The 20,173-nt window shown below is 47.8% G+C and overlaps 1 protein-coding gene across 1 annotated transcript in view; it reads left to right on the forward strand.

Moving 5' to 3' along the window:
* The window catches only part of GYPC (glycophorin C (Gerbich blood group)), a 47,891-nt gene extending 32,052 nt beyond the window's left edge, over positions 1-15,839 (forward strand). The window contains exons 2-3 of the mRNA XM_081581342.1: positions 12,663-12,713; positions 15,152-15,839. Coding sequence (XP_081437468.1) covers positions 12,663-12,713; positions 15,152-15,348 — 248 coding nt within the window. The 3' untranslated portion in view covers positions 15,349-15,839. The remainder of the gene's footprint in view (positions 1-12,662; positions 12,714-15,151) is intronic.
* Positions 15,840-20,173: the final 4,334 nt, after the last annotated feature.

Raw genomic sequence — 20,173 nt, forward strand, 5'->3', positions numbered from 1 at the left:
CTGTCACCACCAGTGAAGGCTGGGGACCGTTCCTTACAGAAGCACTTGCATCAGCCCAGAGAGATCATTGATAGAGCTGCAGGTCCCAGATGCATGCACGAACATATATGTGGATGAGGATGTGTGTGGAATCTATATATTAGGAGAAAAAGATACCCCCATAACCTACCCCCTAACCCATAACCACCGAAAAGCCACCATCTCAAGAAAGTGTGTTTCCTTTCTTTCCTTTTACTGACTCTTTTTTAGAATGTTTAACATAGATTATATTTAGAGTCCTATTCATTTCCATTAAATCATACTATGAGCATTTCCCCCTGTCACTAAGAATTCCCATGTGGCCCTCAGTAAGTGCAGCAGAACTGTCTGTCCTGTGGGTGTATCGTAATTTACAGAACCAATTTCTTGACGCAAAACATTTAGATAGTCCTGTCTTATTTTCCCTCTTAAACTCAATGGCAATACACTTTGCCAAGCATGAATTTTTGTTGCTGTTTCCAGGTGATTCCTCCAGGATCAATGACTAGAAATGGAGTTTGATCCTTGGGGTGATATATTTTCCAAAGAATGTGTGAGAGAAGGAAAGGTGCCCATTTTTGAGAATCCCACATTTTTTGAGCAGTCTAGACAGCCTATATTTTAGACAATAGCATGTAAGTACATGAAATATCATGAAAATTTTTGTAGCACTTTATGTTTTATAAAGTACATTCTTAATTTTCTCTTCACAACGAGTTTAAAATAGTGCATTCTTCTATATACTGGTATCTAGAACAAAAGTAGCTCAGCCCTTGGTTTTCTGAGTTGGCAACCCACTTCTTCCATTACGTGAAGTTGTTCTGTTCTTGAACAGAAGCAGATACAGTTGCAAGTGGTTAAGAACTCAAGCTTCAGCAGGAGATCAAGCACTGCCATGTAAATTTGGTCTTATTAGTCTCTCTCAGCCATAGCTAAAAGAGGCTGATGGAACAAGGGTGGGGATGGTGTGTGCAGAGTTACAGCGGAAGTTGTGAAGGGAAGACCATCTGGTTAAGAGCCGTTGTCATGGAGGCAGCAGAGAAAACATAACCATCCCTCTCTCTCCTCCAAAACTCCAGTTTCCTGCTGCCATCTCTCAACTTAAATGGAAACCAGCTGCCTGGAAGCTCAGGAGATGCAGAGTAGGGTCAGCCTCCCCAGGGTAAAGAGGAAGACAAGGAAGGGATCGACAGCCAGTGAAGAGATTGACAGGGAAAGTTCCCAAACAAAGGAACTTCAGTCCTCTAGGGATTTGGAGCCCAGCATGGCGGCACATGGAGGCATTCTACTTCACCAACCTGGAAGCTCTCTGAAATCTCTCCTTTTAAGATTTTTATGGAGACTTCATTGCACAGGCATGATTCATTAAATCCTGAGGCATTGTGAGAACCCCACTTTGGCTGAATCTGTGTCAACACTGTGGACAAGGATAATAAGTGATACTCAAATAGCTAGTCTAACTCATAAGAGGTCTACAGATGGTAACTACAGAGTAGCACCAGTGCAACTGACACCAAGGAAACGGGTTGGAGAGGCCGCAGCACTCCCCAAGGTGGTCCAGGTGGTGGGCAGGGGCTCAAGTCACCCTGCAGGACCACCCTTCATGTTGTCCCCTGTCCACTCCATGCCAGGTCGTCATGCTCAGCTCATAGGTACTCAGGGGGCTCCCATCTAGCAGATGGGGCTTTCTTGCACCCTCATCATCCCCATGGCTAGATGTAGCTAGGGCTGGAAAAAGCACACCCAGAGCCTTTCGGGCTCCAGCCGGCTATGGAGGAGTGGAGAGTTGGGAAGCCAGGCCACGCTGGATGAGACGCACAGTCGCTTTCTGGCTCCTCAGAGCATCTCCAAGAGCCCACTTCCTTTGACATTTTGGTGCCCCTGGCAACTTCCTCTGGAGAAGCCCTTGCCTGCTACGTCATCGGGGCCCGGGTGTACTTAACTGAATAAGCCTTAGCTCTAATTCCTTCCCTGGGTGTCACTGCACTCACTCAGGGCACACACGGGCATCCAGGGCTGGCTGAGGACCCTTCCAGAATTTCCAGAGAAAAATGCTGCAGCCTCCTGACTGGTCATTGGTCAGAGGGCATGTGTAACGACCAGACCTCGGTACAGTGTCCCCTGTCCCCTTGCCCAGACAGGCAGGGGAGCCAGCAGAGGTGACAAATGTTCAGACTGTGTCACTGTGCCAGATCTCCAGCTCCATCAGCTGGTCCTGAAAGAAAGGGCGTTGAGGCTGTAGGCCAGGCAGCTGTGGCTGGAGCTGCTTGTTTGCATTGCTGAGAGGGTACCAGCCCCCCCGGTCCCCCTTTCAAAGGACTGTGTGTAACAGTGTTTGAACAGAGCCTTGTGCGCTGTCAGTAGCACTCACGGTCATGAATTCAGTGGTTTGCAGAGGGAGGCCCCTGGACCAGAGCAGCATCACCTGGCACAGGTGAGAAATGTGGGGTTTCAGGTCCAACCCGGCCCTGCTGACTCAGAATCTGGGTGGTAGGAGACCCAGGGAGCTGGGGTGTGACAAATCCCGTGCCCCAGGCACTTCCCATGCACATTCGAGTGTGAGAACCAGGGCCTCAGCTGTCAGTCTTTTAGGCTGGGGATTTACTATCTCTGTGTTACAGATAAATAAAAGGGGCTACGAGACACGGGGTGGGTTGCCTGCAAAATTCTTTCCTACACCACAGGTGTCATCATCCCTCGAGATGGGAAGGATGGAGTACCATACCATTTGAGGACACTAGTAAGACTCCTAAGGGTATTTACTCCCCTCCTTAGGGCCTTGTGTCTTGTACTCAGTGGATGGTGAGTACATTTATCTGTTCCCTGTTTATCCACAACTCAGCAAATTCCTCCCAGTTGCTGCTGGGCTCTGGAGCCTGATCCTAACCTTGGTCAGAGCAGGAACCCTGTCTCACTGTCAGGCAGCATCCACCTTCTCTTCTTTCAACATGAAGGTTACTGGGCTTGATGAAGGGACTTGTGCAAATCAGAAGTTAAATATTATATATGTATATATACCTATATGTGTGTATATGTGTGTATATATATGTATGTATATGTATATATGTATGAATGTATGTGTGTGTATACATATATGTGTATGTATGTATGGTAGTGCTTTAGTCGTTAAGTTGCGTCCGACTCCCCATGGACTGTAGTCCACTAGGTTCCTCTGTCCATGGGATTTCCCAGGCAAGAATACTAGAGTGGGTTGCCATTCCCTTCTCCAGGGGATCTTCCCAACCCAGGGATGGAACCCACATCTCTTGTGTCTCCTGCATTGGCAGACAGATTCCTTACCACTAGCACCACCTGGGAAGCCTATAAATATTATAGTTGAGGACAAAAAAAAAAAAAAGGACTTCTGTGGTAGTCTCGTGGTTAAAAATCCAGCTTCTACTGCAGTGGGGTTGGGGGTGGGGTGGGGGATCCATCCTTAGCTGGGTAACTAAAATTCCATCATGCGGATGAGGTGCAGCCAATATATTGTGGTGTTGGAGAAGACTCTTGAGAGTCCTTTGGACTGCAAGGAGATCAAACCAGTCACTCCTAAAGGAAATCAATCCTAAATATTCATTGGAAGGACTGATGCTGAAGCTGAAACTCCAATACTTTGGCCACCTGCTGTGACAAGCCAACTCATTGTAAAAGACCCTGATACTGGGAAAGATTAAAGGCAGGAGGAGAAGGGGACAACAGAGACGAGATGGTTGGATGGCATCACTGCCTCAGTGGGCTTGGGTTTGAGCAAGCTCCAGGAGATGGTGAAGGAGTGGGAAGCCTTGTGTGTGGCAGTCCATGGGGTCGCAGAGTCAGACACAACTGAACGACTGAACAACAACAATATGAATATATTAATAATATGATGGTTGGGTCTCCTCTCTCCTTTTCCAGTGTGCTAAAGCCACACCAGCTGTTTCGAGCGTAGGCTTTCTCCTCCTCCCAGGAAGAGCAAACCTTCTGAGCTCTTTTTGGTGGTCTTGGTGTTGTCTTATCTGAGAGTCTGGTGGTGCTTGCTGGACCAGACACGTCTCTGGCCCTGCCTCCACCCGAGCAGCAGACAGAGACCAAGTTCCAGGCTCCTCCCCAGGACCACACACAGCAGCCAGACTGGGATCTTTTCCTCCCCTTCTTCTGGTCTCTTTTGAATTCATTTTCTTAGAAATCCTCAGATCTTCAGGAGGAAGAAGGGTAGGGTGTGGAGAGGAAACAGTGGTTCCCTTTCCTCACACTGTGCCTTGAGGCTATTTGCTGCCCCCTTAATAAACCCCAAACCCCACACAACCCAAAGCTGATAAGGCCCCTCTCTCAGAGGAGCATTCACATATGGACAGTGGTGACTTCTGTATTGGAATAAGACTATAAAAAAAAAAATCTCAGGAATAATAGCAGGGAAATATAGCTGGAGGAAAGCAGATACTCTGGGTTGTGAGTTACAGCATCCTCAACTTTCAGTTCCCCTCTATTGAGCACATCCCTGAAACAGCAATGCCTGGATATGAAAACTCCCTGAGTAAGGATCCAGAGGCAGGAAGACCCCCTTTCCAGCACCCTTATCTGCCCCCAGTCTGCATATAAACTGGAGAAGTCCAGTTTATCAATGACAGGAATGGCTCTATTCTCCAGAGCAGGGAGCCCACCTCTCTTCACCCCATCCCAAGCCCCAGTGCTTCACCTATGTGTAGTGATATGGCTGGTGTGTTGCAGCCTGCAAGGCTTTGATACCCACCAGACACCTGTCCCTGTTTTTATACAGTATAAGCAGGCACCAGGGCAACAGGGAAAGTGGGATCACAGCCGGGAGGAGGCATATACAGCTGAATCTTTGGATGGGGTTTCAGAGCAGTGTGATGACATTGCACAGCGCTTTGGCTGCCCTGGGATTGGGGAGATTATTTATAAGGTGACACACAAGGGACTGCAGATGGTGACTGCAGCCATGAAATTAAAAGACATTTGCTCCTTGGAAGAAAAGCTGTGACCAACCTAGATGGCATATTAAAAAGCAGAGACATTATTTTACCAACAAAGGTCTGTCTAGTCAAAGCTATGGTTTTTCCAGTAGTCATGTATGGATGTGAGAGTTAGACTGTAAAGAAAGCTAGCACTGAAGAATTGATGCTTTTGAACTGTGGTGTTGGAGAAGACTCTTGAGAGTTCCTTGGACTGCAAGGAGATCCAACCAGTCCATCCTTAAGAAAATCAGTCCTGAATAGTCATTGGAAGGGTGCTGAAGCTGAAATTCCAATACTTTGGCCACCTGATGCGAAGAACCGACTCATTAGGAAAGACCCTGATGCTAGGAAAAATTGAAGGTGGGAGGAGAAGGGGACGATAGAGGATGAGATGGTTAGATGGCATCACCGACGCGATGGACATGAGTTTGAGTAGGCTCCGGGAGTTGGTAATGGACAAGGAAGTCTGGCGTGCTGCAGTCCATGGGGTCGCAAAGAGTTGGACACGACTGAGCGACTGAACTGAACTGAACACAAGGGACCATGAGGGCAATCATTTTGACCTTGAGGCTAGGAGACACATTCTCACCAAGGCACATCAGAGTCACATGGGCCTCACCTGGCCAGGTACTTTGTCCCGAGAATTTGATCTGGGAGCCTGGGTAAGTGGACATAGGCTCTCTGCACAGATAGGAAGGGTGACCTGCTGGCAGTTGCAGGCAGATAACTCCCCTCCTCCAGCATACAACCAGCAGCTCCCGGGAGTCCAGACCCTGACCCACAATGACCAGGTATCCCAACAGGCAGACCCACCTAGAGGTCCTCCTGTGTCACCTCCCATCATGACCTTTCCATTCACATCCTTCTCTTACCACTGCTGCTGGCATTGCCCACTCAGCATCTCAGAAGGCCAGTCTTGGGGACCACCTCCTCTAGGAAGCCTTCGTGAGAACCCAAAGAATTACCCTTTCTGAAGTTTCCCATAGATATCCTTGTCTCTGCTGTAGGATCTGCTCCTTGAAGGCAGGGACCTTGCCTTAACTATCTGCCATGTTGCTGGAATGTAGTAGGTGCTAAAGAGAGTTTGCCAAAGGAAAGAATGAATAAACAAAATCCTGAGTTTCCTCACTGTCCTAGAACCTGGGTATCCTGGGGCTGAGTCTGATGGTTGAGTTCCCTCTAGAGCAGCCCCAGGCACATCTTTTATTTATTATTAATTTTTATTGGAGTATAGTTGATTTACAGTGTTGTATTAGTTTCAGGTATACAGCAAAGTGAATCAGTTATGCATATACAAATATTCACTTTTTCAGATTCTTTTCCCTTACAGTCATTACAGAATATTGAGTCAAGTTCCCTGTGCTATGCAGTAGATTCTTATTAGTTATCAGTTTTATATATAATAATATGTGTGTGTCAATCCTAATCTCCCAATGTTTCCTTCTCCCCATTTCCCCTCCCCCATCTTCCCCCTTGGAAACCATAAGTTTTTTCTCTGCATCTGTGACTCTGTTTCCCAGGCACATCTTTATTGCTCATATTGACACTTGAAGACACAGAGCCTAACTTTTCACATAAATATGTCCGGTCTCAACCATGTCATAAGTGTCTTGGGGACAGACCTCATCCTTTCCACATACCATGAAGCCTGGGGCTGGGCAAATGCTGGTTTGCAAGAAACAGACAGTGGATAACAAGCTGTCTGTTTCTTTCCTTGGAGTGCTTTAGCTTGAGTGCTACACCCTTTCAGGGCAAGATTAACAACAGACCAAAGAAAAGTAAATGTCTTTGACCTTTTTCTTACCCCAAAGGAAAGTCAGTTAGTAAACGTCAGTTGTCAGCTGATTTCTACTTCACTTGCATCAGGCCTTTGAGGCCAGAATGTAGAAAAGGAAGGAGAAACTCCAGTGCAAGCAAAGGAGAATTATCTATAGCCACAAAAGTTCCTGTTCTTCCCCTGGACCCAAATCAGACTCACGCAAAGCCATCACCCCCTCCCCCCGATTTCACTGGGTAAAGTGACTTTTCTGACCCAATACCATCAAGCAACAGATGTGGCTGCCACTGCATTGCTGACATCCACACCGTTGTCATGGCTTGAATTCACCCAAGACTTCGTGACACACCCGAGTTTCCCTTCAGGATTCTAAGACTAAAATAATCTTCCTTTTCCCAGAGTCCTCTGCCCTGTGTGTGAATTCTTTTCTTGGCTGGACCAGGTGCGCAATGGGAAACAGGAATGGGGTGCTTCTTCCAGGACCTCTGAAGCAGGAGGAAAAATCATTAGAAGTGGGTGGGGTGGGGGTATGAAGACAAAGCCTTGCAGGAAAAAGAACTTCCCAGCACAGCTTTATCGGAAAATACAAGAGAAGTGAGGCCCTTGGTGGTGACAGGAGGGTCAACTTGTGTCCCTGGGACCAGTGCCTAAGCACTGTGACATCTGAGAAACACCACTGGACCCCTGAGAATCCAGCTGCTGCTTAAGGCTGTGCCCTGTTAGTTGTGTCCAAGCTGCCAGGCGGAACGGAGAATGTCGCCTACGTGGAGGAGCAGCACCTCTGCGCCCTGCTGCCTCCCACGGCAGCTGCCTTTGACCAGGGGACAGGCGACTGACCACCCTGCAGACCTATAAAATCAGCAGGGAGTTGGCTGCAGCCAAATTACACATGGTGCAGGAGCAAGGCCATTTCCAACCTCAGCAGCTGGCGCTGAGGAGAGAGAACACATTTTAGTGCTGTGGCATCCCAGGTTACAACACAGGCGCTGCCCCTTCCATCTGTGAGACTTTGACCTCTTAATTGAGCTCTCTGTGCATGCATTTTATTATCTGCAATTCACAAAAAGGGGCAAAGGCTTCCCTTTTGCTGGCTTGCTGTTCAGAGCTGAGAGGTAACTTCACCCAGTGCCTTCTGCCTAGTAAGATCTCCTTTCCCTGCTCCCTACCCCCACCCCAAGGCTGAGCCCGCAGGACCTGTGTCAGCACTTCTCTAGTCCTAGAACCCTGTGCCCACCCCTGAAAATTCCCAAGATTCACTAGAGCATCAGCCTCCCCTGATCCCTACCCCCACACGCCACCTCCATGGGAGGTGGTGACCTCCCCACATGAGAGTTGGGGCAGGAACAGCCCTTCCCTTCCTCTCTGGATCCACAGCTACGGGAAACACCTGATGTCCCCACCCTTGACCTGGCCCCCTCTGGCAAGTTCTGCAGCTGGGTGACCACACAGGGGGTTCAGAAGCCCAGAGGTATCAGACTGCTTGGCCATTCCACTGGCATCACCCACAAGAGCTTTCACACGTGTGATGCAAGTGAAGTAGAAATCAGCTGTGCTTTGTCTCCTTCTGTCAGCTTCTTGCCTGATCTCTTGATCAGGCTACCCTTGAACCCAACACTATAGGACAAAGGGTTTAGTTTATTCTTTCCTGCCGTTGTTGTTGTTCAGTCGCTAAGTCGTGTCTAACTGTTTGTGACCTCATGTACTGCAGCACTCCAGGCTTCCCTGTCCTTCACTATCTCTCAAAGTTTGCTCAAGTTCATGTTCATTGGGTCAGTAATGCCATCTGACAGTCTCATCCTCTGTCACCCACTTCTCCTCCTCCCCTCAGTCGTTCCTAGCATCTGGGTCTTTTCTAGTAAGTCAGCTCTTTGTATTAGGTGGCCAAAATATCGGAGCTTCAGCTTCAGCATCAGTCCATCCAATGAACATTCAGGATTGATCTCCTTTACAATTGATTGATTTGATCTCATTTAGGATTGATTGGCTTGATCTCCTTGCACTTCAAGGGACTCTCAAGAATCTTCTCCAGTACCACTATTCAAAAGCATCAGTTCTTTGGCACTCAGCCTTCTTTATGGTCCAGCTCTCACATCCATACATGACTACTGGAAAAACCATAACTTTGACTATATGCACCTTTTGTTGGCAAAGTGATATCTCTGCTTTTTAATACGTTGTCTAGGTTTGTCATAGCTTTCATTCCAAGGAGCAAACATCTTTTGATTCCATGGCTGTAGTCACCATCTGCAGTGATTTTCAAGTCCAAGAAAATAAAGTCTGTCACTCTTTCCACTTTTCCCCCATCTATTTGCCATGAAGTGATGGGACCAGATGCTATGATCTTAGTTTTTTAAATGTTGAATTTTAAGCCAGCTTTTTCACTCTCCTCTTTCACCCTCATCAAGAGACTCTTTGGTTGTCTAAATCACAGTCTGTAAACATCATGGTGAATGATACCCTCGGTAAGAAACCCACTTTACACTGTGACTCAGATCGATATGCTCATGGTGTATGTGTGCACAAGACATCAGAGCTCCCTAAACATTATCCCAGCTGCAGGTGATGGACCCAGAGTAATATCAATAATAAGACTCAGAATCAAGCCAGTGGCTACAACTGATACATACCTATTCTGAGCTAGGTACCACATGTGTGTGTTAGTTGGTCAGTCGTCTGACTCTTTGTGACCCCACGGACTGTAGCCCGCCAAGCTCCTCTGTTCTTGGGATTTCCCAGACATGAGTACTGGAGTGGGTTGCCATTTCCTTCTCCAGGGGATCTTCCCAACCCAGAGATTGAATCCACGTCTCCTGCACTGGCAGGAGTATTCTTTACTGCTCAGCCACCAGGGAAGCCCCTCATCTATGGTGAGGGTGTTGCAGTCTCAAGGAGAGCTAGGAAGGAAAAACACAGGGTACTTTGGGTCTCTACAGATAAAGTGGGGAGGCCACTCATACTTGTCCAATCTCAGGACTAGACTGTTGTCTGCTTCTGATCTCAGACCCACACCTGACAATAAATAACACTTTGCTTTGCCATAAACACCCCCCACCCACTACCTTAAGTTACCCATCAACCCCCACCCCTGATCCTGTGCTCACAGTGATCCTAATTCCAAGCTCATATGTACCACTGAACCTCAGCAATGGGTGACCTTTCATTCCAGGCTCCTAATCCAGTTGCATACTAACCTGTCAACTTCCTGCACAGGGTCTGAGCTTATTCCAACTAGCCTTCTGCAGATATCCCATGTCCTTGCTGCCAGCTGAAACAGCACAGGATGGTGTAGCCAGTGAGGAGTCTCACTGCAGCATCTCCAGAGGCAAGAGATCAAAGCCCAGGTTTTAGGACCCTTGGTGCCATGGATGGCAAGCAATTTTGGGCGGAGAAAACTGAGAACTAGAGAGAAGTGAGCGCTGTTATAGGGGCTAAGCTCTCTGCCTGGAATGCTTATACTCTTGCCTGTGCAGCAAGATCATCCTTCATGAGCCCATCTTGATAAACCCTCCCTGGAAAGCCTTCTCTTACACCAGCAGTTCTCAACCCTGATGTGCATCAGAATCACCTGGGCCCCAACCCCAACAAATCTGGTACAAAAATGTAGAGCCCAGGAATGTGCATTTCTAACAGGCTCCCAGGAAATCCTGCTGTTCTAGGGACCACACTTTGAGAACCACCATGTTACACCATCCCCACCTTCTCTGACATCCCAAGCATCCTCCTCTATGCTTGTTCTGACCTATGTGGCAGGTCTGGCCAGGCTGAAGTGTCACTACCATGGAGTCAGTCACATGGTGTGACTTGAACAAATTAATCTCTGGTCTCTATGCATAAACCAAGATATTCACCCCCAAGTCATCGAAGCCCTTACCTCTGGTCCTCACCCAGCTCACCTAGGCTCATCACTGGGCAGGACCTGCAGGGTTAAGCATGCCGACCCAAGGCTGCTCAGGCTCACACAGGAGAGACTCCAACCCAGGGAAATCAATTACACTTTTCTGGAGTTTAGCTTCCAAATCTGTGAAAAGGGAATAATAGTAACTAGTACTGAATGGGATTGTCACAGGGATTATTTGAATTAAAATACCTTAAGTGTTAAGAACGGTACCTGGCAAATGGCAAACAATTGCCAGTTGTTTTTAAAAGAAAAATAACAGTCCTTTCTAATCCTTGCTGCATTGGACAAACTTGACTTAAGAAAGGCTTGCCTTCACCCAGAAAATTCCTCACAGCAGTCTTGGGTATTTGAGCTTCTATACCCATCCACACCAACTTAAGGAAGGTTCTGTCCTTTCTTACTTAACTCTGAGGGGCTCGGTAATCTGGTAAGTTCTAGAATGCCGGCCTCTGAAAGCATTCATTTGTATGCATGCCTTTATCCTAGGAATCATGCATTCAGTAAATGTTTATTAAGTGCCTCCTATGTGCTAGATACTAAGTCCCAAGCTGCATTTGATCACCCTGGATTGAGGAGTCCAGCATCCACTTGACCTTCCCTTGTCTGTGCCTCCCTCCCCGGTCCTGATGCCTGCTCTGTCTCTTTGCTGACTTGAGGCTTTGCTTTCTCCTCTCCCCCACCTCCAGGCTCTGTGCTGGCCCCAGAGCCCTCAACCTGGCCCTCCCTCCTCCGGGGACCTCAAACCTGGAACCCCTGCTTCCTCCCACCACCAGCCAGCCCTCTTATCAGAAAGAGGCATCTGGCAGCTTCACTGGGGAGAATGACCTCATCACACTATAATTAAAGCGACTCTCTGAGCGGAAATGACTATCATGAAGCAGCCTTCTCTGTTTTAATAGGAGGCGCCCTTGTACTGGGAACATGGGATTTCCATGTGAACACTGAAGTTTCCATGCTCTAATAAATCCTTCCTCTCGCGCATCTCCCAGAGGAGAGGTTCCTGCTCTCCTGCACATCCTAGCCTTCTGTCCAGATCACTGAGCTTTGGAAAAACACACTCAGTAACTTGGATAGTCCCACAGAGTGCCTCTCCCACAGAAGAAGAATGCAGAGGCCTGTGTAGGGTCTCAGAGAGAGATCTCTGGGAGGGGCATCTTCAAGAGAGATGAGACACAGGGCCCCTCAGAGAAGGCAGACTAAGTCCCGGCCTCAAGCCTGACCACCAACCAGCTATGTGATGGTGGGCACATCACTCTCTGAACCTCAGTGGCCCACCTGTGAAATGGGCTAATAAAAGTGGTGGTGCTGTCGCTCAGTCGTGTCCTACTCTTTGCAACCCCATGGACTGTAGCCCAGCAGGCTCCTCTATCCATGGCATTCTCCAGGCAAGAATACTGGACTGAGTTGCCATTTCCTCCTGCAGGGGATCTTCCCGACCCAGGGATCAAATCCTCATCTCCTGTTCATCTCCTGCATTAGCAGGCAGACTCTTTCCCACTGCACCACTTGGGAAGCCCCCAATACACAACACATCTAGTACACTAGATGGACAGCAGCTAAACAAACAACTGATATATGCAGATACCCCACAGGTGGTCTCTTTTTACCATCATCATGAGAAAAGCTAAGGCCTGCAGGGGCAGGTGATGCTGCACTAAACACAATTGGACCTGTCATCACACCCTGCACAGGTGTCTGGTGAGCAGGTACAAGCAGGGCTCTGGGTCAGAGGTGCAATAGGGAAGCAGCAGGGGTCCCTCACGTCCTGGAGATGCCATAATGGTGTCTGACATCCCTAGGGTTCACACAGTGCTCTCCAGCAATGGTCAGCAGCCAAGCAGAGCCTGGGCCCTGCTCTCTGTGCTCCCAGCCAAAGGCCTGTCCATGTACCATGCAGTTTCCTGTGCACCCTGGGCCAGTGCCCCTGAGAGCAGGGGGTACAAGCTCATTGGAGACACAGCAGGGTGTGGGTAGCCATCCTTTCTCATCTCAGGCTCTTTTGTTCTGTCTACAGAGCCTGACCCTGGGATGGCCTCGAGTGACATGGACATCGCTGTCATTGCAGGTATGCGGTCCTGGGGCCCTGCAGGCAGGCAGGAGGGTCAGAGGAAAGACTCACAAGAGGTCCTCCATGGCCTCACCTTCCTTCCCTCAAAGGTGGTTAGACGGTGGGCCAGGGACTCACCAACACAGCATGTCCAACACAGCATCCTGGTGGATGAGGGGCCAAGACAGCCAAATCAGGGCCTGTCAGGCCGTAGATCCACAGGGTTGGAGTCTGGAGAGAGAGCCACTCCAGTGAGGAATGTGCAGGGCTGGGTAGGCTTGGGGAGCTGACCAAGGCTCCCTGACTTCTTCCCCAGCTCCCTCCAGCCACGTTCTTCCTAGCAATGTCTTACACTCCTGTCCCTCCATTCTAACCCTGCCCCAGCCTTGCTTTGAACCCCATACTGGCCCTTGCTGGTCACGACTGTGACCCCAAACTGTTTCAGGACCCACTAAGTCTGTGAGATATAGCTTTTGGTGTCCTGACATTCACATGTCTCCCCTAGTTCATTCGTAGCTCAGGGAACTTTATGATTAAATATAAATAGATAAAAGCAGACAATCATGCTGGTGTTCTCCTACTCACTGGACAGCTGAACCTTCTTTTTCTTAGATATTATCATTAACATCACGCAGACAGAAATGCCTAAAGGCAACAGGAAGTTGAGGAAATTGTACCACAAAGCTGAGACTGGGTTCAGCTATAGCCTCTACAGCTATAGCCTCTTCAGCTATAGCCTGTTGGGGGTTCACCAACAGCCCCTCACTCAGTAAACCTACCTTCTAAGTCAGGGCAGAGGGTCTCTTCTGCACTTTAAAGCAAACACTTGAGCTTGAACCCCTTTCCTAGCTGTGAGAGTGCCACCTGTTAGTCCTACCCTAACTCTTCCATCGTCCCCACTCATCCTATCTCTCCAAGACCCTGAGTGACCTGGTCTTTCTGACTAGCCCTGGCACTGCACCACCAGACCCCTCCCACAGAACTTGCCTCCCAGGAGCACAGGGGAACTGGATTGGGGTGAGGAGCACAAACCACATTTCACCCAACCTGCCCCCAGCACCGTGGACAGCCCTTATCTCCTCTCCTTCCTCCTGCCCAGAGGACAGCCAGCTCAACTGGTCTTCCCAACACCATGCACTTCGAGTCCCATGCCCAGTTGGGATTGTCCAGCTTTTAAAACCGAGAACTCTTAGATTTGTAAAGTATAAGAGAAATACTGAGGGATAGAGTGATGCATTCTGCAGGGGAAGGATAATCTTCTTAGAGGAAGTGGTAGAGACTCATGATTCAGAAGGCAGCATCCAAGTTTACCAGGGAGATAAGAGGGGAAAATATTTTCAGCAGACAGAACATTTGCAAAGACATGGTAAAATGGTCAAATTAAAAGTGTTTGGAGAATTACAAATCAGTCAGATTGACTCCGGGAAGAAGAGTTTGAAAATGATTGCAAGTCCTTAACACCGACATGTAACAAAGTTTTATTGGAGAAGGAAATGGCAACCCACTCCAGTGTTCTTGCCTGGAGAATCCCAGGGACGGGGGAGCCTGGTGGGCTACCGTCTATGGGGTCACACAGAGTCGGACACGACTGAAGCGACTTAGCAGCAGCAGCAGCATTCATCTGAGGTACTAGTGGTAAAGAAGCTGCCTGCCATTGCAGGAGACATAAGAAACGCAGGTTCAGTCCCTGAGTCGGGAAGATCCTCTGGAGAAGGGCATGGCAGCCCACTCCAGTATTATTGCCTGGAGAATCCCACAGACAGAGGATTCTGGCAGGCTATGGTCCATTGAGTTACATGGAGTCGGACGCTACTGAAGTGACAGCATGCATGCGTTGATCTGAAGACTGAAAGAGAACTTTGATTAAACATGAATGCTTCTTGGAAGGGAAAGACATCAGGTTGTTAACTGGTAATTTCTGAGTAGAAGGATTAAGGACATTTTCATTTCCATTTATATTTGCCAGGTTTTACAAAATGAGTGTGACTTTATAAAATAAATTTTTCCACTCCTTTAATATCTGTATGTAAAACACCTAATCCTTTGGAATTACACTTATTTATCTCTTTTAAAAAATAAAAGTTTCAAGTCCCATGAACTTCTCAGTTTTAGGCAAAACCATGAGTTGAATTCTGTGGATGATGCTTGGAGGTCTGCCTTCCTCGGTGGACCAGGAGGGCCTCAGAACAGGGTCAGTTCTGAGATGATTCCAGCCTCAGTCTGAGGGTGCTGAGTGGAGGGAATGGGGAGGTCAGGGGTCACTTAGACGGGCAGAGGGGAGGGGCAAATGCATTGGGCAGGGCATCAGTAAGGCAGGAAGGAGTCAGCCTGTCTAGGCTTGGTGTTTGTCCAGCAGCGTGTCTGTCCTGGCACACCTCCGTGGGTATGCCTGCCCCTCCCTCACCCCAGTCCAACCCCTGCCCCCCACACTGAGTTGTGTGCTTTCCCTCCTGCAGGCGTGATCACGGCCGTGGCCTTCGTGCTGGTCTGCCTCCTCCTGCTCATGCTGCACTACATGTACCGGCACAAGGGCACATACCACACCAACGAGGCCAAGGGCACGGAGTTTGCCGAGAGTGCGGACGTGGCCCTGCAGGACGACCCGTCCCTCCAGGACAACGGTGGCAGCAGCAAAAAGGAGTACTTTATCTGAAGGACTTTGCCAGAATTCAGCTCCCCCCATGCCTCCCCGTCCAGGAAAGAGAGCCCTACCACCCGCCCCATCACCTGCAGCACCGGGCAGCCCTGGAGCGCCCCCCACACCCCAAGACAGGCACCCCATCTGGGACACTGGGTGCCACCTGGGGTGGGGGTGGGGATCGAAGGAGGAATCCAGCTGAAGAGTCCTCTCTCAGGACCCAGGGATGCTCAGCCAGAGGGAGGAGGTCTGAGTCCTCCTGGGCTGTACAGGTTACCACCTGCGTGGGGGTGGAAGTCCTCGCTGGGTGTGAGTGGGGTGGTGGCCTGGGGGAGCAAGGAGTGAGTTGTCATCATGCTGACTGGGGACAATGGTATCAAATGTCAGCCCTTGACATTTGGGGGGAACAGCAGGTGTCAGAGCTCCAAGGCACCTTTGTCTCCCATAGATGCAGCTCTGAATGATTGGAAATAAATTTGAAATGTAACGGAGCATTCAGAGTCAAATGACATGACTGTGATTGTTGTATTATTCTCTGATGACCTCCATGAGCTGATGCTGGGACACAGCTCCGGGCTCCACCGGGCAATTGTCAGAGATAGAGTCTATAGAGGTGGCTTCTGGGCCCCATGAGGGAGGGAGGGACCAGTGACCAGCAGCCATCTTCCCCACATGAGCACAGCTTCAAAAAACAAATATAGGGGTGCAGTGTCCCTCTAGAAATAGATTGTCCCAGCCCCCAGGGCACTGGCTGAAGTGTTGGTTCCCAAATGCCTGGTATTAGAAAGAATGGACCTACTAAAACTATGAGTGAACCTCATCAGAAAAGCATTCCCAAGCCCAGTTCCAACATGTGTGGGAAGGCTTCCCCACAGCAACAGGCAACTCAACTTAATTCTGACACTGTCTACCCAGAGACGAAATCAGACTCCACAGGTAAAGGACTAAGTCCCACAGGATCACCCTCATCTTAGATGTCCCCTGTGCTTCCCACCAACCGGCTACAAACTGGAGGTGCCAACCACTCCCTCCCTGGGTTCGATTAATGTGCTAAAAGGGCTCACAGAACTTGGGAAAATCAGTTTACCCAAGATTTGCTCAGATTACTGATTTGTTATAAAAGGTTATTGAACCCACACTGCAAACTATTACATAGGATGGATAAGTAACAAGATCCTCATTATAGCATAGGGAACTATATTCAATATCCTCTGATAAACCATAATGGAAAAGAATATGAAAAAGAATGTGTGTGTGTGTATATATATATATATATATATATATAACTGAATCATTTTGCTGTACAGCAGAAATTAACAAAACATTGTAAGTCAACTAAACTTCAATTTTAAAAAAATCTATCGACCAATGGTGACTATCAACCTCGAGACCCATTCGCATTCCAGAAATCAAGGGGGTGATACTAAAAGTTACAAACCTCTAATTGTATTGTTGGTTTCCCTGGGAACCAGCCCACAACCTTAGGGGCTTTCAAAAGTCACCTTATTCAAACAACAAAAGACACCTTTATCACTCTCAACACTTAAGAAATTCCGAGGGTTTGGGGAGCTCTAAGCCAGAAACAGTGGACAAAGACCAAAATATATGAGAAATATATTTTGGTTATCTAAATGACCAAATATATATTTATTATGAATCACAGTATCACATCATCCTTCCCATGATAACAATTGATAATGATGGCTCCCAGTGGCTGAAGTGCAGATGGCAGAGCCCCCATTCCCTGGGTTTGGAACCTGGCTCCTCTTTTCCTGGTCCTGGGATCTTGAGCAGCTCACTTGACCTCCCTGGTGGACTCTCGGGGTCAATGGCGGGAACAAATGTGTTGGGTGCTCAAAACTAATTTTATATGATGGGTATGTATCAGCCAATGAAAGTTCCTCAGTGCATCACTTCTCAGTGGTTCCTCAGGAGTGTTGTTATTCAGTCGCTCAGTCATTTCTGACTCTTAGTGACCCCATAGACTGCAGCACACCAGGCTTCCCTGTCTTTCACCATTTCCCGGAGCTTTCTCAAACTCATGTCCATCGATTCGGTGATGCCATCTAACCATCTCATCCTCTGTTGTCCCCTTCTCCTCATGCCCTTAATCTTTTCCAGCATTAGGGTCTTTTCTATTGAGTAGGCTCTTTGCATCTGGTGACCAGAGTATTGGAGCTTCAGTTTCAGCATCAGTCCTTCCAATGAATATTCAGGATTGATTTCCTTTAAGATTGACTGGTTGGATCTCCTTGCAGTCAAAGGGACTCAAGAATCTTCTCCAACACCACAGTTCAAAAACATCAATTAAAAAAAAAAAAAACAAAAAACATCAATTCTTTGGCACTTAGCTTTCTTTATGGTCCAACTCTCACATCCATACATGACTACTGGAAAAACCGTAACTTTGACTAGATGGACATTTGTTTGCAAAGTAATGCTCTGCTTTTTAATATGCTGTCTAGGTTGGTCGTAACTTTTCTTCCCAGGAGCAAGTGTCTTAATTTCATGGCTGTAGTCGCCATCTGCAGTGATTTTGGAGCCCAAGAAAGTAAAGTCTGTCACTGTTTCCCCATCTATTTGCCATGAAGTGATGGGACCAGAGGCCATGATCTTAGTTTTTTGAGTGTTGAGTTTTAAGCCAGCTTTTTCACTCACCCCTTTCACCTTCATCTAGAGGCTGTTTAGTTCCTCTTCACTTTCTACCATAAGGGTGATGTCATCTACGTATCTGAGGTCATTGATATTTCTCCTGGCGATCTGATTCCAACTTGTGCTTCATCCAGCCTGGCATTTTGTATGATGTACTCTGCATGTAAGTTAAATAAGCAGGGTGACAATATACAGCCTTGACATACTCCTTTCCCAATTTTGAATCGATCAGTTGTTCCATGTCTGGTTCTAATTATTGCTTCTTGACCTGCATACAGATTTCTCAGGAGACAGGTAAAAGTAGTCTAGTATTCCCATCTCTTTAAGAATTTTCCATAGTTTTTTGTGATCCACACAGTCAAAGGCTTTAGGGTAGTCAATGAAGCAGAAGTAGATGTGACTCCTCAGGAGTAACCATGAGTTAAGGTAAACTTACTAAGCATCCTCTTGCATGAGGGTCTTTCTAAGAGTCCCAGCAGTTCAGCAATCACTCACTTAGAGACTAGAAGCTCCAAGATAAAAGGTTGCAGCCCAGGCAACCAGGAACTCCCCAGGGCTCAAGTTTCTTAAGGCTTGAGTCATCTGTACAGGGAGTAAGCAAAAAGACCTTGCAGGATTCTCTGCAGAGGAATAATGGGATCCAAGCTCAGGCAGGAAGGCCACCAACTAAGGAAGCTGGAAGTCACAACAGAAAGAAGCAGAGATGAGAGAGACTTGATCTGAAACTGAGGCCTTTCCCTGGGTGACCCAATCTCACTGGCCTTCCACGTTCTCTTCTGTATAACAAAGGGTTTGGCTGTATCCATGTCCCAAACACCACCTTGGCAAAGTGGCTATAAACAGCCCAAACCAAAAAGCTGTTCTGTGCACAGATAGGTTTGGAAAATGGTCTATTAAAGAAAGCTAAACTAGTGCTAAACTAGTTCTGAAAGAGATGGGAATACCAGACCATCTGACCTGTCTCTTGAGAAACCTGTATGCAGGTCAGGAAGCAACAGTTAGAACTGGACATGGAACAACAGACTGGTTCCAAATAGGAAAAGGAGTATGTCAAGGCTGTATATTGTCACCCTGCTTATTTAACTTATATGCAGAGTACATCATGAGAAACGCTGGGCTGGAAGAAACACAAGCTGGAATCAAGATTGCCAGGAGAATATCAATAACCTCAGATATGCGGATGACACCACCCTTATGGCAGAAAGTGAAGAAGAACTAAAGAGCCACTCGATGAAGGTGAAAGAGGAGAGTGAAAAAGTTGGCTTAAAGCTCAACGTTCAGAAAACTAAGATCATGTCACCTGGTCCCATCACTTCATGGGAAATAGATGGGGAAACAGTGGAAACAGTGTCAGACTTTATTTTTTTGGGCTCCAAAATCACTGCTGATGGTGATTGCAGCCATGAAATTAAAAGACACTTACTCCTTGAAAGGAAGATTATGGCCAACCTAGATAGCATATGTAAAAGCAGAGACATTACTTTGCCAACAAAAGTACATCTAGTCAAGGCTATGGTTTTTCCAGTGGTCATGTATGGATGTGAGAGTTGGACGGTGAAGAAAGCTGAGCGCCGAAGAAGTGATGCTTTTGAACTGTGGTGTTGGAGAAGACTCTTGAGAGTCCCTTGGACTGCAAGGAGATCCAATCAATCCATCCTAAAAGAGATCAATCCTGGGTGTTCATTGGAAGGTCTGATGTTGAAGCTGAAACTCCAATACTTTGGCCACCTCATGCGAAGGGTTGACTTATTGGAAAAGACCCTAATGCTGGGTAGGATTGGGGGCGGGAGGAGAAGGGGACGACAGAGGGTGAGATGGTTGGATGGCATAACCGACTCGATGGACATGGGTTTGGGTAGACTCCAGGAGTTGGTGATGAACAGAGAGGACTGGTGTGCTGCAATTCATGGGGTCGCAAAGAGTCGGACACGACTGAGCGACTGAACTGAACTGAAACTAGTGCAAGTCCTCTTGTCATCTCCAGCATTCTAGCCTGTGCATGACAGGCAGGGAGAGTCAGTCAGCACTGCCCAAATGTACTTGGCCAGAAACCCCATTTCTTCCCAGAATACCTCTTACAAACTGTGGACCAAGAATTCCTTAGAACCCTTTTAGAAAACACTAAATGACTTCTAATATCCCTTCCTGTTGCATCATCACTTTAGGTTTTTGAGAATATGTGGGCACA

Source organism: Giraffa tippelskirchi, chromosome 3 (assembly GCF_054371585.1).
Source record: "Giraffa tippelskirchi isolate mGirTip1 chromosome 3, T2T-mGirTip1v1.2.pri, whole genome shotgun sequence".
In the NCBI taxonomy this organism is placed as follows: Eukaryota; Metazoa; Chordata; class Mammalia; order Artiodactyla; family Giraffidae; genus Giraffa; species Giraffa tippelskirchi.